Source organism: Equus przewalskii, chromosome 25 (assembly GCF_037783145.1).
Source record: "Equus przewalskii isolate Varuska chromosome 25, EquPr2, whole genome shotgun sequence".
NCBI classification, from domain to species: Eukaryota; Metazoa; Chordata; class Mammalia; order Perissodactyla; family Equidae; genus Equus; species Equus przewalskii.
In genome coordinates this window covers 25,710,099-25,737,122 of record NC_091855.1, presented here as the reverse complement: position 1 = coordinate 25,737,122, position 27,024 = coordinate 25,710,099, and the positions used below count along the sequence as shown (strand labels likewise).

The window sequence follows — 27,024 nt, the reverse complement described above, 5'->3', positions numbered from 1 at the left end:
GAAAATCCATCAAAGAGTGGCAGAAGCAGATGTTTATTTGGCTCATCTAAGCAGCACTCCACAGATAGGCGGTTAGGATTTGTGCCATCAGGGACGCTGGCTCCTTCTTTCTCTCCTGTCCAGTCTCCTTAGCAAATTGGCTTCAGCCTCATATTTGTTCCTTGTGGTTACGTCTGGTGGTAGCTGTATCTCCATGTCTTGGGTCCTCAGGAAGAAGTGATGTCTGCATCAGAAGAACAGAAACCTCTCCCAGAAATCACTCGTAGAACTGCTAAAACTATCTCTTGACCATCCCTAGCTCTACAGAAGGTGAAGAAGGGGTGAAGAATCAATGGTGAGCCAGTCTGTACTCTGCCACCTGGAAGAATGTCAGGGTTAGGTGAAAATGTCACATTGGAAATAATTCTCTTAGTATGATTCTGCATTGGTCAGGGTTCTCCACAGAAATAGAACCAAAGGCTGTCTGCTGACAGAATTCTTCTTGCTCAGGGGAGGTCAGTCTTTGTTCTGTTACGCCTTCAACTGATTGAATGCGGCCCACCCACATTATGGAGGGTAATCTGCTCTACTCAGAGTCCATTGATTTAAATGTTAATCTCATCCAAAGAAACACCTGCACAGAAACGTCCGGAATAATATTTGACCAAATATCTGGGCACTGTGGCCCAACCAAGATGATACATACAGTCATCACACGTCCCTTATGTCAACAAAAGCTGCCTTTTTCTCGTATGTTTGCAAGTGAAAAGAAAAATGAACTTCTTTTCTACTAACAGTCATTACGTTTGGAGAAAAAAGAGAATTTGTAATGGTAGCTAAAGATGACTGTGATTTTTCTTTAATTTTGTGTTCTTTCCTGTTGCTTGGATTGTCTTTTCTGCAGTAAACACATTATAGTCTTAAAAAATAAAAAGAAGAGGGGCTGGCCTGTGGCTGAGCGGTTGGGTTCGCGTGCTCTGCTGCACGCGGCCCAGTGTTTCATTGGTTCAAGTCCTAGACGTGGACATGGCACTGCTCATCGAGCCATGCTGGGGTGGCATCCCACATGCCACAACTAGAAGGACCCACAACGAAGAATATACAGCTGTGTACTGGGGGGCTTTGGGGAGAAAAAGGAAAAAAGTAAAATCTTTAAAAAAAATAATAAAATAAAATAAAAAAAAATTAAAAAAATAATAAAAAGAAGAAAAATAACCAGCATCTTGCTCTATTTCAAATGACACAAAACGAACTGAGTTTAAACTTAACTAAATCATGCTTAAAATTGGGTTCTGCAGTAAGCAAGTTGGTTAAGTAAGAGGATGACATTTCTTCTTGATTGTCACTTGCATGGGAGTGGCAAGGAATAAACAGAACTTAATTTAGTAACCAGGTTAAACAGAAGTTAGATGGTTAAGGAAGTGTAGGCCATCACCTACGAGAGGTCCTAACTTTTAATGAAAAGATTTTTTTTGTTACTGTTGTTTCTTTTCTTTTCTTTTGTTCAGTTATACAAGAAATTATCTGTGTAGGAAACTCCTTTAGGAGACCATCCTTATGGAAAAGCAGGGCTTTTGAAACTCTAAAAATTATCTTTAAAGCCATTATTTAGAGAAACCCACTGTTCTCAAATAGCAGTTTTCCTGAGGAAGTTTCACTCTGTGTGGTGCCTGACAGTGCCTGTCACCTAAGTGTCATGAAGCTTGTCACTTTCTTCTGGGCACATGGGCCAGTGCCTCTTCTTTTTCTACTTTAAAATGATTAGTTGTTTCTCACAGAACTGAGCTGTATGAACTCTAATTTGAATGTTTTGTTCATTCTCCATATGACTACATTTCGTTTTTCTTCTGAAAAATACGTTTTTATCCTTAAAGAAATGCCTTCCTTAGGATACTCTGCCTATCTGTCTTTCCTTCCTTCCTTCCTTCCTTCCTTCCTTCCTTCCTTCCTTAACATATGTTATTTCCCAACTTTAGTTAGCATTTTTCAACCCTGGGTAAAAGCAATCTGCTTGTAGCAAGTTGAATAACATTGGTATTTTTCCCTAAGAGATTACTATACTGTGTTTCTCAGACAACAATAAATAGCTCTTTATTTGCCCTGTACCATTTGCTTTATCTCAAGTATGGTTTACTTTAAATCATCTGTACTTGTGTTTTGTTCTTCGTAGAGTTATGTGTCACCTGACAATGGGGACACATTCTGAGAAATGTGTCATTAGGCGATTTCATCCTTGTGAGAGCATCTTAGAGTGTACTCACACACACCTAGATAGTATAGCCTACTACACACCTAAGCTGTATGGTACTAATCTTATGGGACCACCGTCATATGTGTAGTCTGTCATTGACCAAAACGTTGTTATGTGGCGCATGACTGTACTTGCGGATTTTTGATGATGACTGATTGGTTAATTGAGTTTTAATCTCAATATTTACTAAAATTGATGAACATTATATGACAATTGTCTTGAGGTTGATAGCTTTTTAACATTAAATAATTGCATTTCCACTATTTTTGACTACAAGTGTATTTGACTAAAATGCTACTTATTGCTGTGTGTTTGGAAGTACAAGATTGCTTCAAACAAGAAGCAGGATTAAATAGTATTCTTATCTAAACTTGTAGATACAGTATCAGTCTTTAATGGTATTGTAAAAGCTCTTAGAATGAGAAGTTTGTGAAGCTAAATCCCTTGCCTTTCTCTGTATGGATCAAAAAGTTGACTTTTTTGGATTTTGTTTTGTTTTGATTTTACAATTAAAAATGAGGAAAAGATGTGAGTGTTTGTATTCCCAGGGCCTTCAATTCAGTACATATAGCAATATTCTAGCCATATTTACATTGCTCTCTCTCTCAGATTCTTCATATCAGCATTCAAACATGCTGTAATATCTTATATTTTAAAAAACAGAACTTCCTGGTCCCAAATCTCCTTTTGGCAACCACCCCACTTCTCTTATAGCAGCATTCTTCAGAAGAGTTGTCTGTATTTGCTAATTTTACTTCCTCTCTTCCCATTCTCTAATCTGACTCCAGCAAGACTCTGGTGCCCTCCAGACCACTAAATCCACTCTTCTCCAGTCACTTTCTAACTGCGGAATACCTGGTCAGTTCTTGGTCCTCATCTTACTGACCCCTCACATATTTTTCCTTTCTCTGAAGATCCTTCTTCACTTGGCTGCTGGTTTCTCAGAATCTGCCTGATCTTGAAACATCACCTTGCCCCGGGACTCAGCGTTTGATCCTCTGCCCTATCTACCCTACACTAGTGACCTTTAATTCCATCCATGTTGATGCCCAGGTTTCCATTATAAAGACTGCAGTGTAGTTGATTTCACCCACCTCCTATTGATAGACCTTTGAGTTTTTGGTTTTATGTTTTTAAAATTATAATAATGCACAAATGCTTTCTTGCACATATGTCTCTGTATCCTTGTGGGAGTATTTCTGTAAGTAGACATCCTAGAAGTGAGAAATAGACTCTAAAGGTATGGACCTTTTAAATTCTAATAGATATTACCATATGTCCTTCTTTAAGAGGTTGTACTAATTTATACTTCTGCCAACAGTATGAAAGTTCCCATTTACCCATAGTCTGACCAGCACCAAATGATTTCAGGTTTGGGTTGTTTCTTTGTTTTGGGGTTTTTTCCCTAGCTTTCTTGAATGATTTCAGTTGACTTTGCAAGAACAAATTTCTACTAGTTTAAACATAAAGCAGTTTGTTCACTATTATATGTTCTCATATACCATGCTCTTAGGGTCTAAACACATTGTGATTACTGTATCATTATTGTAGAGTCAAAAAGGTGCCTTATCTAGAAAATGTGAATTTTTATATGAAGGTGCAGAATTGACTTCATGACACATTTTTCCCCTTTCATTTTAAATGTCGGATTTGATTACTTGCTGTCATTAACTTAAATTGCATAATCAGTCTGCTTCATTATGCCCGAGCACTGATCACCATTGTTTTTTAAACTGGTACTATTTTTATGGCAGTTTTAAAATGATAGCTTTGAAATTATTGCAGAATTTCTCCATGGAAAGAAAATTAACTGAAATTAATGCTATTGTGAGGAATACTGTCTACTTGAGATAATTGACTTGAAACTAGCAAGTCCCAGACAGTAACTTTTGGAAGACTTTAAAACAAGTTTAAAAGGTAAAAGCAGTTTCTCTATTGTGATTTTGCTTGGAGAAGATAGCTGAGAGAGAGAAATTTTCTTTCTAGTAACTTACTAATAAAGATTATTTGATCAAGATTCAGATTAACTAAATTGATGAAGCAGATACACCCTGGGAGTTCTTCCTGCTTAAGTTAGTGCTGAATCAGCAATAGATCAAAACCTTTAGTTGCCAAAAACCTTTGAGTTCCTGCTAGTTTGTTTATTGCTGTATAGTTCCATCAGATGAAAGAGAATTCTTTTGTGTATTTGAACCACTTAGAAAGTATAAGTTTTGGCAAACTAAAATTCTTGTGGCAAGCTATTTGTTTTTAAAACAAAAATTTCTATTATCATACAGAAAATCAAATATTCTTTTAAACCATTGTATGGTATTGAGTTTGAAATGCAGGTTCACAAATGGCAGTTTTACAGACAAAAAAGCAAATTTGAATCTAGTAGCAGTGCATAGGAGTGTCTTTTTCAAATTTTATAGTCAAAATGACCCCTCTGAACATTTGCTTTTTACAATAACTGTAGAAAATGAAGTGGGCTCTAGATTCCAGATTTTCCCTTTCATAATTGTGAATGACAGTAGTTTTCTATAATGTATATTATGCCCTGGGGAATGACAGTTCTTCTTTATTCAGATTTAACTACACATGATAAAAATATTGAAATAAGTTAATAGCATGTAGCCAGATATGGTCCATTTAAAAAGGAAATAAAATAAAGATTAAAAAAATAAATGACCCCTCTGAGGTTGTTGCTAAAGGATGCTTTGCTTATACATTGCTTTAAAAATCATTTCTTAAAAACGTGGGCGGATCAAAGGTAAAGAAGTTATATGCCTCTGGTCAGTGATTACCAGGATGATAAATTACATTTACCTGGTGGTAAACCGTTTGAAATTCATTTTGTCTTTCATAACTTACTTAAAATAGTTTTCAAATTAGTATCTTAGGATATATTCTTCTTTACGCTAGGAAGAAGGTACATGTATTTTCCAGCCTTTCGGAGCAGGAGTCCCAGTAATAACAATAGCAGTTGCCATCTCTTAAACTCGCATTACCTTAAGTGGCAGGGACCATGGTGAGTCCCTTACACATATTATTTCAGTTCGTCTTTGTAAGTAACTCTATGCAGCAAGGACTGTTATCCCTATTTGTGGATAAGGAAGTTATCTCCAAATAATTTTATGGATTAGGATAAAGATTAAATAATTTGCTGAAAGTGTGCAGCTGATAAGTGACAGGGGTTGAATCAGGTGTTCTCATTCCAGAACCTATATTCTTAATCACTAAGCTCTGCTGCCTAATTCAGTTCTCCATGTAAAAAGCAATGAGTGCAAGTTGACATGTATCATACTTACCGTGTATGGTTCTAGACTCAGCCCTGGCCCTCTGGTCTTCTTGTATACTTCTCACTCAGCATTGTGATGCATACTCTTGGCTTCAAATGTATCTATAAACTGGAGGACGTTTTGGCTGCAACTGAAAAGATGTCTAAGACATCTTCACCTGTTTTGTTTTGTTTAGGGTGAGGAAGATTCACTCTAAGCTAACATCCATTGCCAACCTTCCACTTTTTTTTGCTTTAGGAAGATTAGCTCTGAGTTAACATCTGTGCCAGTCTTATTCTAATTTATATGTGGGAGACCTCAACAGCATAGCTGATGAGTGGAGTAGGTCCGTACCCGGGATTTGAACCCATGAACCCGGGCCGCCAAAGCAGAGTGTGTGGAACATTAACCACTCAGCCACTGGGCCAGCCGCAACTTGTTTTGTTTTTTTTATAGACACCTTGAATGTAGCAAGATCAAAGCTTAACTTGTCTCTCTTCTGATCCATTTCATCCCTACTCAGTAACCTACTCCTCCTTTAGTGTTCCCTTAGTCAGGACAACCATCTACTCATTTCCTGAAGCCTAATGCCTGGGAGCCTTCCTTGACTCCTCCATCCTCTCATCTGCACATCTAGGCAGTCAGTAAGTAGTACCGTATCTACTTCCGTAGCATCACTTGCGTACATCTACTTCTTTCATTGCATTGTCCTCTTCGGGCTACCATTACCTCTCAGTTAGACTACTGTTACAACATTTAAACTGGTCATCTTGCATCCAGCCTTGCTTCCCTTCATTCCATTGTCCACTCCCTTAATAAAATGTAAGTATGAGCATGTCACTCCTACTTAAAACTCTTAAGTGAGTTTCCATTGTTTTCAGGATAAAGTCCAAACTCCTTAATAAGATTGTCAGGACCTCCCTAGTCTGGCTTCTTTAGCTCTTTAGCCTCTTCTCTTGTCCACTTCGGCACTCTCACTATTTGTTCTGACATACTTACTTCTTTATTTTCTCTACTGTGCCATTCTCTCTTTCATTTGATCTTAATACACACTGTCCCTCTGTCTACAGTATTTCTCCCCACCCTACTCTGCAGCATTTCATCCACCCCCTGCTCCTGCACATCCGTGAGGTTCAGTGTAAACTTCATTTCCTGACAGGGAAGGCTTTCCTTTCCATAACATCCATCACACTTTTGTTTAATGTCTCTCTTCCTTGCTAGGCAGTAAGTTCTGTATAGCAGACACCCATGCCCCACCTCATTTCCTGCCCCTAGCCTAATTCCTAGTACCTGAGAGATACTCGGAAAAAAACTTACAGAACAAGTCAGAGATATGGTCTCTACCCTTAGCAAGCTCAAAATATAGTAGGAGCTAGGGGCTGGCCCCGTGGCTGAGTGGTTAAGTTTGCGCGCTCCGCTGCAGGCGGCCCAGTGTTTCATTGGTTCGAATCCTGGGCGCAGACATGGCACTGCTCATCAAACCATGCTGAGGCAGCGTCCCACATGCCACAACTAGAAGGACCCACAACAAAGAATATACAACTATGTACTGGGGGGCTTTGGGGAGAAAAAGAAAAAAAATAAAATCTTTAAAAAAATATATAGTAGGAGCTAGAGTATGGTAAAGAAAGAACTTGAGTGCATATGATAAGTACTCTAATAAAATGGTGTGGGATCAGAGAAGAGTACATGAGTGATTAACTTTGCCTAGTGGATCCTTTTCTGTATATAACTTTATAGTATTAAGGAAACTGACTTACACCATTCAGATAGGAAAAAGGAGAGTTGTGCTGAACACTGGATTCGTTTGCATTTGCCTTATCTTTTGCTGCCCTAGTTGGGCAAGAGTTTTATAGTAGACTTATAACATTCTAAGGGTATTATATCTCAAGACTTTCAGAAATTCTAAGCTAGGTATCAAACTGGGTAGTCAGCTAGCCATGCTCACTAAGTTGACTCACCCTCAGGCTGTCCATAAACAGAATCAGTGCTGTCCCTTTTATGTTCCCCATTACAAATCATATCTGTCTTCAAATTCTAATAGTTGGAATTGACGGTGTTCACTCCATTGAATATGAGAGGTGCTGTTCATGTTTAGATTTTTTTTTCTTACCTTTCCAGCTTTGACTGCCATTGAAGGCACAGCACATGGGGAGCCCTGCCACTTCCCTTTTCTTTTCCTGGATAAAGAATATGATGAATGTACATCAGATGGGAGGGAAGATGGCAGATTGTGGTGTGCTACAACCTATGACTATAAAGCAGATGAAAAGTGGGGCTTTTGTGAAAGTAAGTATTTCTCAGGTGTGTCTATATTGCTTTATGTCTCAGTCAATATTTTTTTTTCTTGTGAGGAAGATTCCCCCTGAGCTAACATCCGTTGCCAATCCTCCTCTTTTTTAGCTTGAGAAAGATTAGCCCTGAGCTAACCTCTATGCCAATCTTCCTCTACTTTGTATGCGGGATGCCTCCATAGCATGGCTGATGAGTGGAGCAGGTCCACACCCAGGATCTGAACCCGCGGACTCTGGGCCGTCGAAGCAGAGCATGTGGAACTTTAACCACTCGGCCATGGGGCCGGCCTTCTCCATCAACATTGTTAAGGCCTTTTTCTAGCTATCCTTTTTTCACCTTGGTCAGAAATGGTCAGTACTGATAACCTGGTTATAACCTTAAAGAATGGACTTAAGAGCAGGAATTATGCACTGTATTTACTTGTTTCCAGGCTGTCAGTTGGCAGCCTATCGCACTCATGTCTTATTTAGAGATGGTTTTCTGTTGGTGTGCACAAGTTGTTCTGTAAATCCTCAGGCAGGCTGCTAAATTAATTAATGTAAAACATTTTTTGGCAATAAAGGAAACAGAACATTATGGCAAAGGTTAATAGTAGTTAGAAGAAAAATAATACCTTTTTAAAATACTTTGAATAAAATGTGCTGTGCTAAGATAATATTTGATAAATATAGTATATTTAACCATCCTAAATGTTGATGTCGAGTATAAAGGGGCTGAGCTCTAAAGGCAAGTTGTGTTTTCAGGAAAAACTTTCTAACTATAAAAGAACAACAGAAAATCTTGAATGTACATCCTTTCGTAACAAATAACATTTTCAAAATAATGACTGATAGAATATTTAACCGTTCCTAGAAGATAATATCAAGTTTAGTCCATCTTTGGATGTAGGCTAGTATGATTAGGTACTCCAGTTTAATACATCAGATTTTTCTATATTGCAAGAACAACTCACTTCTGTTTGTATAAATGTTGGTCCTAATAAAATATTCAAATGTCTCTTAATGAGTTGTAGATTTCTGTTAAAATGGATATTACAGTTGCAAAATAATTTTGAGAAATCTGTAACAATTCTGTGATTTTCAGTGTTGCATCAGTGAATAGGAAAAAAAATAGAGAACTTGAACTATTAGATTGGAATCTGTATTTAATAAAAGTCAGTTTTTTACTAACTTTTTATTATGTAATTAGTCAGATACTTCCCTTGTAAAGATGTCAGTATTTCAGGTGAGGCTAAAGTGTCCTTTGACTACACAGTATTTTTCTATTATTATTTAATGTTCTTTCGTTCTTATGATTTTAGCTGATCTTGGCATATAATCATAAGCTTCTACTGAAATTTTAGTTGAATTATGTAAAAAGTTTTAGAATTTCTAGCAGAAAAGTACCCTCCGAAACCAGGTTGATACTGCCTTCTCTAAAAGAAAGTGATTTCAATGAGTTTTATTTATTTTTTTAAAAATCTTTTGTCAGGTAAAGGCCACACTTAGACCATGTTTCTTTATAGTCAGATTTGGAAATAGTGAATGATCATTAACCATGTTTGTATGACTACCCAAGAGAAAGAGTCAGTACTGATGTTTGATAAATAATTGGTGTAGAATTAAACTCCATTTAAATGTATCTACTTTTTGCTTTTAGCTGAAGAAGAGGCTGCTAAAAGACGTCAAATGCAGGAAGCTGAGATGATGTACCAGACTGGGATGAAAATCCTCAATGGAAGCAATAAGAAAAGCCAAAAAAGAGAGTAGGTAGCACTGCCAAGTCCATTCCTCCCCTAGGATGGGCCATTACTGAGACAAATAGCTAAGTACTTTTTTTTTTTAAGTATTGTGCCAAAGACAGAGGATTTCTTAAGTTGCATTACAAGAAAACTTAATATGATATATGGACATTAGTGGTATTGCTTTTATCAGATTTAGCTTGTTGGGATAAAAAGGTTATAAATACTGATCACAAGAATGAACAGTGAGCAAAACAGAAATAATTGGCTGAAGTTGCAGTAGTTTCTGAGAACAAAGAATACATATGCTATTCAGAATTTAAAATTACATAAAACAAACAAAAGGAATTGCTGTCAGGTGTTTTGTTTTTCGTTTTGCTTTGTAATTTTCTTGCAGACACAGACTAGAATTTAGGAATTTGCACTTGGAAAGAACATAAAACAAGTGACTGTCTTCTGACATTTTATGTCCCTTTAGTTTCAGCTGACTTTTGTTATAGTCTGTACAGAGATTTATCTGCAATGGTTATCATATCACTAGATTATTTACTGGACACCATGGTATTACAATTCTCTCATTGCAAATCCAGTTAACTTTTTTAATAGGAGTTTTTAGAATTACTGTTAGTGTAATTAGACCCTTCTAAGATACTAGAATAACAGAGAGAACTAGTACCTTCCATAAAAACAAAGTAGACAGCATGTTTTCTATATACATAAGTAATACAATTTAGTAGAAATAAGATGTCAGAGGGATTCTGTAGAATAAAGATATTATTTATGCTGCATTTTAGTAGATCTTGAAAAAAAATTTAATGGCAGTTCCAAAATACTGCTAATTTGTTTTTTAATTGCTTACCTTTAAAGAGCATATCGGTATCTTCAAAAGGCAGCAGGCATGAACCATACCAAGGCCCTGGAGAGAGTGTCCTATGCTCTTTTGTTTGGTGATTACCTGACACAGAATATCCAGGCAGCCAAAGAGATGTTTGAGAAATTGACTGAGGAAGGCTCTCCCAAGGGACAAACTGTAAGTGTACTTTCGGTGGAGAATCTCTCAACTCACTGCACTTGTTTATTTTAAGAGCAGTTTACTCTTTATGCCCTGACTTCTTTTGACAAGTCAGAGTGGAAGGTAAAATATTTTTAAATGTTAATTTTGTGGCAGATCATTTTACCAATCTTCTTAGTCTTTTTCTTTAGTCTAAGAACATTTATGTTCACTTTAGACATTTTTGCGTTTTGCCACAATTATATTTGTAGTTTTCAAAATTATATCTGTAGAGAATGAAACACAAAGGTAATTGATTTTTTATCTGAGATTATTCATGATTCCTTTTTTTCCAAAGTTCAGATGGTCCAACTCTTGTTAATCTTGGTGTTTTTTTAAAAAAATTTTATTACAGAAGTAGTACATGTCCATTATAGGAAGCTAGAAATACAAAATAAAAAACTAAGAAAGTAAACATCACATATGTATCAACCAGGCATGAGCATTGGTACCATGTTAGTGCAGGCATACCCTTCTAGACCTTTCTGTGTGTATATGTATGTGTGAATTCTTTATTAAAATAAAATGTCACTGTCTGCTGTTCCATAACTTGCTCTTTTCAGAAAACAACTTTTCCCTTTCCATTCCAGTAAATTTTTACGTCATTTAATGCCCATACCATATTCATATGGTGTTAAACCAAAACATTTTCTTTATACCTGTTTTGTCCAAAGCGGTATCCAGTCCAGCACTACACCTTATATTTGGTTGTTATTTCTAGCATAGCCCCTGCCTTTCTTTTTTTCCTGTTAGAGATAAGGCCAGTTTTTCTGCAGAATGTCCTACTTCAATTTGTCTATTTGCTTCTTCATGGTGTCCTTTAGTTTGTTTCTTCATCATCTATATTTCTGATAAACTAGATGTCACAGCTAAAGGCTGATGAACTCAAAATATTTTTGGCTAGACTGCATTCTAGGGGATAGTCAGCTAGACCGCATTATAGGGGATGTTCTGTGTTCCATATTGCATCACAGTAGTTGATACATAATACCTTCTTGATTTCCTGTTAGTAAGATTGACACCTGGATTTAGGGGACCACTGCGTTCATTTAAAATGGCTTCAGTAATTCAGGTTTAGGGGCCGGCCCAGTGGCACAGCAGTTAAGTTCACATGTTCTGTTTCCACAGCCCAGGGTTCGCCGGTTCGGATCCCAGGTGCGGACCTACACACCACTTATCAAGCCATGCCATGGCAGGTGTCCCACATATAAAGTAGAGGAAAATGAGCACCGGTGTAAGCTCAGGGCTGGTCTTCCTCAGCAAAAAGAGGAGGATTGGTGGCAGATGTTAGCTCAGGGCTAATCTTCCTCAAAAAAAAGGATAATTCAGGTTTATTGAAGGCATTGGATTTGCTTAAAGATCTAACAAAATTTCTAGTCATAGTTAGAGGAAGTCTGTTTTCAGTCTCTTTAAACAATAACAGAAATTGTGACCATTGTTTTCCACAGGACTGATTACCTTACCAGTCTGCAAGTCTTACATAGTCTTGGTTTCAGTTTATAAGCAGGTTATATCTTAATTGTTCCCCTTTGTTTTCAAAGCTTTTTTCCTTTCTTTGCATAAATCACTTTATATGAAATTCGCACACTTAGTCTTTATCTTCAGACACATTCTGCTCTGAAGAATAGTTTTACTTTTAAGGCATCTTTTCCCTCCAGTAATAGAACCCTACAATGCCACAGTGCTTTATATGTGACAAAGCACTCTCCCCACGGTAATTAATTCTAGCTAATGAAACAAAGCACCAAAATCACAGTGGCTTAACACTACAAAGAGTTATTTCTTGTTTGTGCCAGGTTCTATGCAGCTCTCCTGCCTGTACCACTCTCTTCCAAATGGTGACTCAGGGTCAAGGACTGCTTCTGTCATGTAGCTATACCATCTGGAGCACAAGGCTTCCAAGCCATCAGGAAGGGAGAAGGCAGGGCTGGAGAATTCTCTGGAAGTTTTTAAGGGCCAGGTTTAAAAATGGCTTACATCCCTTCCAGCCACATCCCAGGCACGTGGCCCTACCTAAACTACAAGGGAGGCTGGGAAATATCAAAGAGCTCATGGATTTTAATGAGCACTGATACCTGTCCCTTCTGCCTTTATAACTTTAGCTTATACTTTCATGTCATCAAGGATGATCCTCAGAAGGCAAAGGGCATTTGCATTGTTTGGTTGGGTTTTTGTTTGTTTTTTTAAATTGTGTGTGCTTTAGCATTATAAAGCAACCTTTCTCCCTTTACCCCTTGCAGGCTCTTTTTATTCCTGGGATAGTCCATCTTGGTAATCTCTTGTCCATTTTCATTGTGTATCCCCCTTGCATAAACAGATAATGTGTTGATGTAATATAGGAGTTGTTTTGTTCTCATAGTAGCTATTCATCAAAGTAAAGCCAAGTTTAAGAGTGTGGAGCTTTGTTTTTCTAGTTAATATTTTATTAAATTGTCTTTGATCTTGAAGCCAAACTTTTTGACTTGTTTAAAGTTATATTTCATTGTATATTTTGTAAAACCTTGAATGCATTTCTGAGGTCCTTTAGTTCCACAGTTGTGCATACTTGTGCAATTCAAATGTTTTAGCATTAAAGATGCATGCATCTTTTCATAGTTCATAAAACTATGTCAGTCTTGGATAAACTTCCACCAAAGGAGGAATTCTCAGTTTTCTTGTTCTATTTCAGGCTCTTGGCTTTCTCTATGCCTCTGGACTTGGTGTTAATTCAAGTCAGGCAAAGGTAATACTATTAAAACTTAATTGTATACTACAATTTGAATTGAGTAAATATGAGCCCATGTTTAGTTACACATCTTTTCTTCTTTCACAGGCCCTTGTATATTATACTTTTGGAGCTCTTGGGGGCAACCTCATAGCCCACATGGTTTTGGTAAGTAAGAATGATTTGGAAGGCTAATGATATTGGGTAACAGAATTTATGGTTTACAAGTGGCCACAACTTGTCTAGCTTTCCTGATTGAGATTTACTTATATTCATTAAGACCAAATAGTCAGTTGAACTTCCTTCAAATTCTTGTTAATTCTTGAATCTACATGTGGATGAAGATTAGTAGAGTCCACAGTTTTTCTTTGATTATTAGTTTGGCTGATTTCCCTTAAAATAGAAATCTGATAAATGGCTCTTTTTAAATTTTCTGTAAGTTGGAATTGTCAGAATCATTTTTCAGATTGGATTACACTGATTTTGCATTTAAATTGATGAAAGATTTACTATACAAAGAACTGTCCTATGAAGTTCATTAAAGAGTCTCTCTTATGTGTTATCTGATGGCATTGATCACTTAAATGACTTAGTGGTAAATATAGAATCTTTCCACCAAATTCTTTTCTGCTGAGGTGTTTAATCTGCCTTCTGCTTTATAAACTGACTTTGGATAAGTCACGTGACCTCTAACTCGTGTTACTATATTCCAAAGGACTGTAGTACTGTACATCATGCCAAGGAGTTTGGACTTTGTCCTGTTACAGAGGGAAACCATTAAAGGAGTTTAAGCAAGTAAAAACAAGGGATTGTGCTAACTTTCGGAGACATTCCTCACTAATTCTGAAGGGTTTTTTCCCACTTGTTTTTTAATCTACAGTAACATTTATTCTTCAAATAGTATTTAAAAAATTTCTTTTAGATGAATTTTCAAGAAATATGAAACTTAGATTTTTGTATGGCAAAAGTATGTTAAATTTTTTTGACAATCTTTTTTTTGTTATTTACCAGTCTTCTTAAATAGCGTGGCGACGGAATAAGAACATTAAATGCTATTCATTTTTATACAGTATTCCCCTAAGGATTGTTAGAGTTTGCAAAGTTATTTGAGTCTGTTGTAAATGACTCCAGAGATCGCTACTTTCTATTTTCTGCTCTTTATAATTAGCTATCTTCCCCTGATTCTGAAGTCATTTATTGCTGGTGTTATTGTGCCTGCTTCTAGTTGTCTCATATCATCCGAATTTTGCTAATTTGTTGCTTTTTTGCTAGTTTGGAAGATTAACCCATTTTTGTTAAAATTGTATCTAAAATAAAATTAAAATGTGTTCTAAAGAGGCTAAGTAGTTTTCTTTTATACGTAAAATTAGCACACTTCATACGTAAAGTTCTTGGCATCTATTTTGATTTCTCTAGGAGCTTTATAGTCTGTATTTCCTACTTCTTAGCTATAGTCTGGTTGTTGAACTTGCTGAATAAATTACCTCAGAACCTAAAACTCAGGATAAATGAAGTGACGGTGTACCTGGATCAAAGGACAGAAAAATTATATTCCGAGTATGGTTAACTTTATTTGTTCCAAAAGGAGTGCCGCTGAGGCCTGTGAAACTGCTGTCTTCTCACTTGAAGCTGTTTTACAGGGTTACCGATACTGGGCTGGCATTGGAGTCCTCCAGAGTTGTGAGTCTGCGCTGACTCATTATCGTCTTGTTGCCAATCATGGTATCTATTGTTTTGCCTTTCACCTTACCAAAAAAAAAGAAAAAAAATTCTAGACTTAATTTTAAATGCATCTGTTTTTATTGTGATACTTGAAATATTGTGAATGACTCTCAAGTGGAAATGTCTTTACACTAGTTGATTAAGTACTTTTTAAAAAAATTTTGCTTTGGATTCCACTTCTCAACTATTTTGTGGAAGAAAACTGAATTTAGTTTAGATTGCTATTTTGTACTCCATAGACTACTATAGAAACAGTTTCCTTTAACATAGTGTCTGTCAACGTTTGGCAGCTGGAATTGTACTTCTCTTTGTGGGACAATCCTTCTGACTTTCATCCACATTATTACTTTGTCCCATTTCAGTTGCTAGTGATATCTCACTGACAGGAGGCTCAGTGGTACAGAGGATACGGCTGCCTGATGAGGTGGAAAATCCCGGAATGAACAGTGGAATGCTAGAAGAAGATTTGATTCAGTATTACCAGTTCCTAGCGGAAAAAGGTGATGTACAAGCACAGGTATGTGTTTAAACATCTCCTGGAATATCTTACTGCATTGTATATTAGTGTGTAAATGCTAGGGGCAAGCACTTAGATCTGTAAGTAACGTTTCCATTGCTCTGAGCAGTTATTAGCTACATTATTATTAGCTACGTTTTAGTCCCACACTCTCAAGATGTTCCATTTGGATTCATCTGGGATGTGACCCAGGCATTAATAGAATAGTTCCTAAAAGCTGACCAGGCAGCTCTTCTCTGCACCACAGTTGAAAACCGATGCTTGAACGCAGCAGTATTACAGTGATGATGAAAGCTCTCACTGGGGTCACCAAGGATGAAAACTGTCGCTTTCCCTAAACAAAATGTCTTGGGAACATTTGGAATTTCGGATGCTCTGCAGAACTATTTACTGGTCCTGTGTCCTTTGCTCACCTTAGACCATAATTTTCATGACCATAAGGTCACAGGCAGAAGGAGGCTTGTTTAATGTAAATTGTGTGATACTCATCAAAGTATCATGTAGTTGATTGTTTCCTGGGTTATTTTGATGGTATTAAAAAGAACTTCATTTGTCTTTTTTTCTATTAAATTTACTGTTCTTTCTGATTTAGCAATCTATAGAGATGAGCAATAGCTACTTTTTAAGAACAATTAATTTTAAGACTAACAAAAGGGAGTCTTAAGTTAAAAAAAACTACAGTGAAAAATCCAGATCTTAGCTCATGGAAATTATAATAAAGTATCTTACCCGATTAAACATTTTTCTTCACATTACAGACCAATTAAAATTCAAAACAATCTAAATGCCAATGATAGGGAGTTATTTAGCTCAAATATGCCACTCCAATATAATGAAATTCTATGCAGCCATTAAAAATTATGTAGAATACTACTTTAAGTGGAAAGCTGATTTCAATGTGTTAACTGAAAAACTTGACTTAAAAGAAAAATCCATGTATGGTGTGTAGTATATAATTTTCTTTTTTTTTACATATTAAACTATAACATGAATACAGAAAAGTAGACAAATCTAAAGTGTACAGCTCAATGAATTATCACCAAGTGAGCCTCTTGTGTGGCATAATTAGAACCCCAGAAGCCCCTCTTCAGAACTCTTTATCACTAACTACCCCCTCCTCCCCATAGGTAACCCACTGAGCTGACAGAAATTCTAACACTGTAGAGTGGTTTGGCCTGTTTTTGAATCTTACGTAAAAAAAAAATCATGGGACATTTTTTTTGTATCAACTTCTTTTGCTCAGCATTAGGTTTCTGAAATTAATCCATGTGTTTTCATATAGCTGTAATTCATTCATTTGCATTGCTATATGAGATTGATTGTATGAAAAACCCACAATTTATCCATTTTACTCTCACCAGATTTGGGCTGTTGCAAATAACGCTCCATGCATATTCTCATACACGTCTTTGTGCCAATACTGTCTTATTTTTCATAGCTTTATAACCCTTCATATCTGGTAGAATACTTTCTCCCACTGTCATACTTTCATTATATTTAGCTCTAATTTATAATGCAATTTCTTTTGACCCATGTGTAGTTTAGAAGTGACTTTCTTAGTTTCCATATACGTGGAGATTTTTCTACTTTTGTGGTGTTGATGTCTGGTTTAATCCACTGTGGTCCAAATATGCTCTGTATGATTTCAGTTGTTTGAGATTTCTTGCTTTATGCCCCATCACTTGGTCCGTTTGGGCATATATTCTGTGTGCTAAAGAGAATATAAATTCTGTAGTTGTTGGTTACAGTGTTCTGTATGTGTCAATTGGGTCATATTTCTTAATCCTGTTATTCAAGTCTTTTGAATCCTTGCTGAATTTGTCTGCTGCTTCTGTCCAGTGCTGAGACAATGTTGTTTAAATTTCTCACTCTGATTGTGGATTTGTCTCCTATTCTGTCAATTTTGATTTATATATATACTTTAGGGCACATTGACTACATACAGACTTAATAGTGTTATCTTTCTATTGAACTAACTTTGATATCATGAAATGTCCTCTTTTATTTCTAGAAATATTTTTTGCTTCAAATTGTACTTTGCCTCATGCTAGCATAGCTACACTGCTTTCTTTTGGTTAGTTCTTACACGAAATATCTTTTCTCTCTTGTACTTTCAACCTTCTTAGGTTTAAGGTATCTATGTTTCTTGTAAGCATCATATGAGTAGTTTTTTTTTAATCCATTCTCACAGTCATTTAATTGAAGTAATTAATGATATATTTGGATTTAAATTTTCTGTCTTAACTTGCTTTCTTTTATTTTGCTTTTCCACATTCCCTTTTCTCTCCTTTCTTTACCCTCTTTTGGTTTGAGTGTTTTTTGCTATTGCATCTCTTCTCCTCTACTAGCATGATAGTTAGATATTCTTTTACTACTCTTTTTATCAAAGTCTGATATGAACAAGCACTTTCACTATTTCCTGGACAATGCAGACCTTATAGTACTTGTATGTGTTTTAGTTTATATATTTTTAACCCTGCAAGATATTACTCTTTTATTCAGTCCATATAATTTACATTTACTCATAAATTTAGTTTTTCATTGTTTTTTATTTCTTACTGCATCTCCAAGCTTCCCAGGATGGTTTTCCTTCTTCCTAAAGAACACTGTTTAGTATTTCCTTTAAAGTAGATTCGTTGGTGACAAATTCAGTTTTAGTTTGTCTGAAAATACCTTTATTTCACCTCCATTTCAGAAGGATACCTTATAATTAAAAGCAGACATTTTTAGTTTTTAAAAAATGTAGGTTCGTTAGAGTAGTGTAATATCTTCAGGAGTTAAGACTAAATCTTTAATTTCTTGAATTATGAACAGAAACCTTTTTATGACCAAGTGGCTTTTTGTTGGTTGAATTTATTTACGTGCCAGATGCTACCATTTACTTTTGCCTCATTTTGGTTAATTTTCAGGTTGGTCTCGGACAACTGCATCTGCATGGAGGGCGTGGAGTAGAGCAAAATCATCAGGTAACTTTCTGTTCCTTGGGCTTTGCACTTCATGTTGTAACAAAAAATGATTCTCCAGATGTATTTCTTGTGAAGTCAATGATAGCATCAAATTTGTGTTAAGACAACCGTCACAAATGACATTTCAAGATGTAACTAACCCCTGAGGAAGCTGAAGAATAAAAATGTGATTATACCACATAGTGGTGCGAAAGGTTTTATTAGTTCTAACACCTAGTTCTCAATATTCCCAAAAATACATAAACAGTGTCTTGGTTTTCTAGAGATAAGTGATAGAGGTGAGTCTTAAAACTCCTATTGGAAAATTTTTCATACAACTGAGGAAAATTCAGTGTTGAGTTTGTGAGAAATTAGGAGTATACAGTCACCGACTTTTGGCTGCTTTATGTCCTACATATCACTCATCTCTTCCCTTCTTTCCATCAGTACACCTGTCACTTGGGTGAATAATCTACTGCTTGCTTTTCCTAAGCAATAGGCTATCTTTGTAAACCACACATCTGATTGTGTGGTTCCCTTGCTTAAAATTCTTGAGTGGTCTACAACTTCCAGTAGCTTAGAGACCAGAACCTTTAACATCACCTCCAAGGCCTTGTATCTTTACTTCACCAGCCCCTTGCTTTGAGTCACAGGCACACTGACCTTTTCTCAGGTCTTTGAAAATATTAAAAACCTCCCTGTCTCAGGACTTCTGGATGCTAGTCCCTCAGTCCAGAGTGAATATTACCCCACCTACTTTCTTCATGTAGCTAATCCCTACTCCTCCTCCAGAACTCAACTCTTAATATCTCTTCTAACTAGTCTCCCCTGACTCCTGATCCCGCTCCTGGAATAGGTTGTGTACCACAGTTATGATTTCTGAAAATCTGTATTCCTTGTGGCCCTTGTCTGTTATAAATTAGCTAATTGTATAATTAAGTTGTTTTGTCTGCCAGAACATAAGGTCCAAAAGAGCATGGACTGGGCCTGCCTTGTTTGCCACTTTAATTCCCAGCACCTGACAGTGCCTAGCACATAGTAAGTGCTCAGTAAATGTTTGTCAGACTAATAAAACTCTGTTTTGCTACATGCCAATTAAGTGTTCTTATTCAGGTTATTTCATATACTATACCCCATCAACATTAAGACTTAGATTGTAACAAAATATACTTATCACCAAAACTATATCAAATATCTGTGCTTTTTTTTTTTTATTTAGATGGCATTTTGACAGCTTTCATTGTCTATAGGTCATTAAAATGTAGGTCATTAGGCCAGTGAAGCATCAGATGAACTGGTTGATAAAAATGTCAGGTGAGAGAATAGAATTCTGGGTAAGAGTTTGCTGCCTACCTTTTACACAAGTTTTGGGATATTCTTGGTGGTGGTGTATGCTGCCTACCTGTGAAGCAACTACACAATGATAAATGATTTGACCAGCTTCACGGAAGGAAGAAAAGGAGTTCCGAGTATGTAATTGCATTAATTCAACAAATGTTTAAGTACCAACTATGTGCCATTCACTGCTAGGCATCCAGGATACAGTGCTAGACAAAATAGCTTTGGTCCTTGCCCTTACAGAGCTTCAGGTATAATAGAAGCATTAGATATTTTTAAAATGATCATACCAAGAAATATGTGATAAATTGTGATTATTGTTAAGAAGGAGGATTAAAGGATCCAATAACAGGTTAATGAGTGGGAGGTGGCAGTTGTCAGGGAAGACTTCTCTGAGAAGAAGAAGTTGAGTCTAGAGGTAAGATCATTTCAGGCCAAAAAAGACAGTATGTGTATAGGTCCTGAGGCAGGAAGGAACATGGCTGGTATACACAGAGAGCAAGATGAAGCAATACTGAGATTGGCAGTGTGTGATCACGACAGTATATTCCTTGCAACATGCCAAGGGGCTGTAAGGACCAGCATGTTGAAATTTACGAGCAGTCACTTTGGATGATGCCAAGAGTGAAAGCAAGGAGATCAGGGAGAGGAGTATTCCAAAAGTTCAGGTGAGAGAGAGTGTAGCTTAGAGTCGCATTGTGAGAATGGAGGTTAGTAGATGAATTCAAGGTGTATTTGGTGGTAAATGTGACAAGACTTAGTGATGCATTGGATATGAGAGTGAAGAGGGATGGGTACCTTGAGCAACATGGTATTGCCATTTACTTAAACTGAGATACTGCAGTTTAACAAGATTTTTTAAATGTTCCTGAACTAATTATTTTGGTTAAAAGCCAAGAGTAGATTCTATTAAAAACTAACTATTTTAATAAATTCTTGTCTCACAGAGAGCATTTGACTACTTCAATTTAGCAGCTAATGCTGGCAATTCACATGCCATGGCCTTCTTGGGAAAGGTACTGTACCTCCTGTGAATGTGTTATGTATAGCAAGAGGTGTTTTCATAGTAAGCACATATTGTATTCCGGATCTACAGTGTACCAAAAATAAACTGGAAATAAAATTTCCAATGTAAGAACACTGTATCTTAAGGTAAATGCTATTCTGAGGTATTTTCTTAGGTAACTTACATGTAACATAGCATTTACTCATAGCTATGTTAATTCTCTGTTAAAATTAGCTATCACTGGGCCAGCCTGGTGGTATAGTGGTTAAGTTTGCACACTCCACTTTGGCGACCTGGGGTTCACAGGTTTGGATCCCAGGTGCAGACCTACACATCACTTACCAAGCCATGCTATGGTGGCATCCCACATACAAAATAAAGGAAGATTGGTACAGATGTTAGCAACAATCTTCCTCAAGCAAAAAGAGGAAGGTTGGCAACAGATGTTAGCTTCGGGCCAATCTTCCTCACTAAAAAAAAAAATTAGCTGTTACTGTCTGAGCTCTTACTTTTTATGTATCATATACAATAATGAGGAGTTTGTTCTTTGTGTAAATGTGTGTGTGAGGAAAACTAGCTCTGAGCTAACATCTGTACCAGTCTTCCTCTACTTTGTATGTGGAATGCATCCACAGCACGGCTGACAAGTGGAGTAGGTCTGCACCCAGAATCCAAACGCTCAAACCCCAGGCTGCCGAAACAGAGCGTGCGAACTTAACCATTCGGCCACAGGGCCAGCCCCAGGAATTTATCCTTTATGCTGTGCAGTTTTTTGCTAAGTCTGTCATAATTGCCTGTTTCCTTCCATGCTGAATAGAGGCAGGTAGAGTTTGTTGGAATTTGTCTGCAGACCTTTTAATTATCTTAAGTGTGACAGCCATCTCCCATCTCTCAGTGCTCTTCTTTTCTTAAGCAGGGAAACATTTATGCCTAGAGACTTCCTAAATAGATTCCATGTGTCACGGCACAATCTCAAACTTCGTTTTTCATTATTTTGAAAATGAATACAGTGTAAACCAATGGATATTTTCATCTGTAACCAAATTCTAAGGTTAGGAGGCTCAGATAAAATATATCTTAGAAGTTTTTACAAACAGAAAAATCTAATTAGTATTTGCCACATGATCGCAACTAGTTAATTGGGGCCTGAGAACCCTACATGTACCCATTCCAACTATTACAGCATAGAAATTGGTGTTTCCCATCTATTTCTGTTAACTACATAAGAACTTTTCATTTCAGAGTCTTGCTCTGAATTACTAATTAGCCCTATCACAAAAAAAATGATTTTCTTTGTTGTTTTCTTAATGTGTACATGGATAAAAACAGTATTGGTCATTCTTTTCTTTCTCATGGCCCTTTTTCATGGGCCATACCTGATACTCTAATCATTCAGTGTCTTAAACATTTTTAAATAGCCTTTTAGTTGTTTCTTTTCCTGAACTTAAGACCTACCCTTTATCTTATCCTGGGGAAAGTAGTGGTGAAGGAGAAGGGAGAGTGGACATTGCTAACAGCTCTCCTTTTCCTCATTTAATCACTGATTGCAGTAATTTATCACCCGGCCTTGGAATAGAGTGAAAAAAAGATTCATCTTGGAGTTAGAGATGAAAATCTTCTCCTGAGATTGACCTGTGAAGTGGTTTTATATATTCATGTTTATAGATAAGTCCTATGTTTGATATGACATAGAATATATAATGATATAAAAGTATTTACTTTTAAGGTTTTGCTTTTAATTCTAAAATACCCTGTGGGGAATTTTAAACTTTGTTGAACAATTTCATGAGACCTAAGAAAAACCAAAATAAGACAAGACAGGAGAAAAATGTAATGGGGGAGAGAGTTCTAGCTCTTAATAAAATTGAGATCTGTTTTCCAGATGTACTCAGAGGGCAGTGATATTGTACCTCAAAGTAATGAGACTGCTCTTCACTACTTTAAGAAAGCTGCTGACATGGTAAGACCTCATGACTCAGTGTATTGAAATGTGTACCATATTGCTATTATTTTAATAAATAAGTTTATTATATTGAAGGATTAATCATAACCAACTAATACCATAAATTATTGAAAGCATTTATTTAAATGATTCATGTGAATGAATTGACTAGAAAAACATTCCCAATAAAAAGCAGTTTAATTTTTTTTTTAGGAGATTATTGAATATTAAGTCTCTGTCTCAATTTCATTGAGAAGTTTCCTGATCAGGGAAATAGTGATTTTAGTAATGGAATTGAGAGTTATATAATTTGTCCTATTTGTATTGCAACTTGAGGTTTAAAACTTACATAACTTGGTAGTTTTGATAATCATAATACATAATTTAGGCTTTCTTTGGCCCAAAGAAAACTACGTATGAATACTTAAGACCCCATACACCTCCAGTGTTTACACTTATCTCTTCGCGAACTACACGTTACTGTGCTTCCAAATATCATTTGAGTATTTCCCAAAGGAGGGCTGTGGCACTTTTTTAAAAGATGCCTTGTGTCCCTCTGAGTTTAGGTGAATTCCAGATTTTTCTCTTTTAGGTCTCAAAAGAATAATCATCTTTGCTCCATGACACTTGAGTAATCTTAAGCATATCTTTGTCAATTAGTCCCAATATTGGTTTTATTAGTGGTTGACTCTACCCCATGGCATCTTCCTTCTTTATTGGCAAGGGAGGTTACCAATGAAAACCTATCCAGAAAAAGTTACCGACTTTTATTTTAGAGATGAAATACATTAGTCATGTTTTGTTTCATAAATTTATGAAACAGATGGTCGTAAGGTAAGTCACCAAAATTTAATTCTAAATGAATTTACTATTTACTCTTTTTGATCAAATTATTGAAAGCCCCCAGTCTCTAAAAATCAGTATCATATGTAGCCTGATGGGAAGGTGAAAATTCTGATTTGCATTGAAAAGTGCTAAGACATGTTTTGCGTATGCTTGTAAATTATTTCTTTTGCAGTCATTAATTCTTGCCTATTTATTTTTTAATGAATCCTTTCACCCTTTTGTCTCTGGTTTGCAGGGCAACCCAGTTGGACAGAGTGGGCTTGGCATGGCTTACCTCTATGGGAGAGGGGTTCAAGTTGTAAGTTTCCAATCTGACATTCTGACTTTAACACGCAGTCAGCTGGTGAGGTAGGGGAGTATTCCTTCACTAGCTTCCAGTTAGCCCAGGTGAGGTTATTTCATTCTAACCAAAGCTGAACCTTGTCCTGTTGTCTCTGAGTTTGGTTCCCTACCACCCATTGACCCATACCCACCATTCCAAGTGCCTTCTTAGAATGGCTCTGTCTCTGGCACTTTCTCATAAAGGTGTGAAGCTGTTTCTCATTCTTCCATCTATGCTCCTCCACCCTGTCTACTCTTCCATCTCTCCAAGACCTAAACATCTCCCTACTGCTTCTTCACTCAAGCCTGCGGAAATGCTTAAGTCCCTCCCATTTAGGAGGGACTACCCTTTGCCCTTCTAGCTACCACGTCTCTTCTGTCCAGCCCTTCACTGCAAAGCCATGTTTCTGCAGAGAATGAACTATATTAGCTGCTTCCAGTCACTCTTTAGATCTTAGCAGTCAGGCTTTTACCTCATGTAACTGCTCTATGCACGTCACCACTAACCTCCGAAGTGTCAACTCTAGTTGACATTTTTTGGTTCTTTGTCACTTGAACTCTTTCTTCCCTGGAGTTCTGTGACTGTAAGCTTTCTTGGTTTTCCGGGCCATTGCCTCTCATTCTTCTTTCTGTGCTGCTTCCTCAGTTGGATACCCTTGGATTTTCATTGCTATCCTCTTTTCCCCTCAAATGATCTCTCCAAACAATATGTTCTTTTAGTTTGGGCCTGAAACTAAGAGCTAGGTTTAGGATTCTAATCTACAGGTATTTTCTAGCACAAAAGACAGTAATGTGGTCTCATTTTGATTCCTCCTAGTCATTTTAGGAAACTAAAATTCAGTCATGATCTTTGTTTTAATTTTTCTCTATGGATATGTATGATATTTGAAATCTAATAATCATAGGGTGTTTGATAAGCTACACAGGGAAGGAATGGATAAGGAGAGGATAATTTTCATTACTTAATATTAGAAAAAGTGAGATTTAAAAAGGATTTGCTGGTTAATAGAAAAGATATGACTGTGTTAATCCTGGCCTTGTGTTTCACTAGTGTCGTTGATGCTTTCTGAGAGCAGACATACCAATTGTTTCACAAAAACTCTATTTGCTTTTCTTCACAGTTGTAAATATCCCCCTATGAATTAAAGTATATTACCATCTTTATATTTTAAAAAATTAGAAGGTAATTCTTTCAGTGGCTCTTCAAGAATATTTTATGTGCACTTTAATTTTTTTTAATGAATGAGTCTAACTTCTTTTTGAGCTTTCTCATCATGTGATCATGTAACCTCTTTTTCTACAGAATTATGATCTGGCACTGAAGTATTTCCAGAAAGCTGCTGAACAAGGCTGGGTGGATGGGCAACTACAGCTTGGCTCTATGTATTATAGTAAGTAATTAATCTAATGGAATTAATGATGGATACACCAAGATCTAAATTACCTATTTTCTACTAGCTGCCACTGTGATATGGAAATGAGAGCTTTTGAATTCGGGCTGATTAATGTTCTCCCAACTTAATGACTTGTGCATCTTGTTTTCTCATTGTAAATTATATTAGTCTGTATTAATAGATAAATCTGTGTTAATAAGATTGACATCTTTCCTGAGTAAGAATTCTGAATTTCGCTTAGTTTATGAAAGGCTTAACGTAAGGCTTCTTATGCAAAGCTTTGCTGATGCTTCAGCTGAATCTTGTTTGAGACTACGCCTCACCTGTCGTGTGATTTTCCTCACAGATGGCATTGGAGTCAAGAGGGATTATAAGCAGGCCTTGAAGTACTTTAATTTAGCCTCTCAGGGAGGCCACATCCTGGCTTTCTATAACCTGGCACAGATGCATGCCAGCGGCACAGGAGTGATGAGATCGTGTCACACCGCAGTGGAGGTGAGGGCTTTTCTTGTACACAGGAAATTAATTTGCCCAGTAGGAAAGTCTCCCGTTTTATTTCTGGTTTTCTTTGCATGATTTCCTTAGAGTAGAAGCAGACTCAGCCTGCGAGCATAGATATACTGAGGGGAGACTCGGAGAGTCTATGTGTTACTATCACATTTATTTATTTCATTTGTCTCTCCCTACTAGAATCAGTGTTTACAACGTCAGAGATTGTTATCTGCAGTCTCGCCAACACCTAAGATAGTATCTGAGACATAGTCATTGTCAAAAAAGTGTGTGTTAAACAGATGTTGCAAAGGGGAATCTAATATCTCCCAACTGGAATTTTTCTTCTTGAGCAAACTCATAACTGGCACCTCAGAGTGACATTGATAAATGTTTAGAAGTTCCTAAACCTCTCTACACTTTGGTTTCCTCACTTGTAAACAGCGGCTATTAACAGGACTGACCTCATAGAGTGGTCCCTCATGAACCTCCTGGGAGGATTAAGCAAGTTAATATACAGACTATACATAAATCACTAGAACAGTGCCTGGCCAGAGTAAATGGTATATAGTTGTTTGCTGTTACTTTTGTAAAGCTGTTCTAAAGACTAAGAGAAAGCTTCAGATAAATATCCCAGACTTTTATATATATGTGATAAAACTGCCAGAGATTCAAAGAACAAGCTTAGCAATCACTGATAGCCAAAGTGCAAAAATGATTTTCTGGCATATCTTATTTTTTAATTGACATTTTTTCCTTTCCTGTTCTCACAGTTGTTTAAGAATGTATGTGAACGAGGCCGCTGGTCCGAGAGGCTTATGACTGCATATAACAGCTATAAAGATGGCGACTACAACGCGGCCGTGATCCAGTACCTCCTGCTGGCCGAACAAGGCTACGAAGTGGCACAAAGCAATGCAGCCTTCATTCTCGATCAGAGTAAGGTTCATTTGAGTTCTGCCTTGGGTTTAGAGTACAAGGGTTCGCCTCAGGTTAACCTGTTTAAGAAGAAAAGCCACAAAGAAACTTTTTTATTGCTGTAAATAGAGCTTAACACGTGCTGAAGTTATTTTACCTCTGATCTCTAAGCCTTCAAAGTTTCATAATTAGAATTGACAGTAGGAATAGATTTGACATTCATCATAAAATTAACTGCTTTAAATAAATACATTTTTCAAAACACAGCAGATACAAAAACATTGCCTTTCCAGCAGTCTGTAGGTCCCTAGAAGTGGCTCAGTGGC

At 36.7% G+C, this 27,024-nt stretch overlaps 1 protein-coding gene and 1 long non-coding RNA gene across 2 annotated transcripts in view; one reads left to right on the top strand and one right to left on the bottom strand.

The window, feature by feature from the left end:
• Positions 1 to 27,024, top strand: part of SEL1L (SEL1L adaptor subunit of SYVN1 ubiquitin ligase) — a 54,307-nt gene that overhangs the window by 15,521 nt on the left and 11,762 nt on the right. Inside the window, exons 4-17 of the mRNA XM_008516121.2 lie at positions 7,612 to 7,779; positions 9,424 to 9,529; positions 10,373 to 10,535; positions 13,225 to 13,278; positions 13,369 to 13,428; positions 14,901 to 14,982; positions 15,345 to 15,499; positions 18,409 to 18,465; positions 20,730 to 20,798; positions 22,671 to 22,748; positions 23,812 to 23,874; positions 25,201 to 25,288; positions 25,638 to 25,786; positions 26,554 to 26,719. Of these exons, the coding sequence (XP_008514343.1) occupies positions 7,612 to 7,779; positions 9,424 to 9,529; positions 10,373 to 10,535; positions 13,225 to 13,278; positions 13,369 to 13,428; positions 14,901 to 14,982; positions 15,345 to 15,499; positions 18,409 to 18,465; positions 20,730 to 20,798; positions 22,671 to 22,748; positions 23,812 to 23,874; positions 25,201 to 25,288; positions 25,638 to 25,786; positions 26,554 to 26,719 (1,458 nt within the window). The remainder of the gene's footprint in view (positions 1 to 7,611; positions 7,780 to 9,423; positions 9,530 to 10,372; positions 10,536 to 13,224; positions 13,279 to 13,368; positions 13,429 to 14,900; positions 14,983 to 15,344; positions 15,500 to 18,408; positions 18,466 to 20,729; positions 20,799 to 22,670; positions 22,749 to 23,811; positions 23,875 to 25,200; positions 25,289 to 25,637; positions 25,787 to 26,553; positions 26,720 to 27,024) is intronic.
• Positions 18 to 11,504, bottom strand: LOC139079256 (uncharacterized). The gene is made up of 2 exons (XR_011532714.1): positions 11,216 to 11,504; positions 18 to 358 (listed from the first exon to the last, which is right to left on the bottom strand). It is a non-coding gene; the product is annotated as an uncharacterized lncRNA (long non-coding RNA).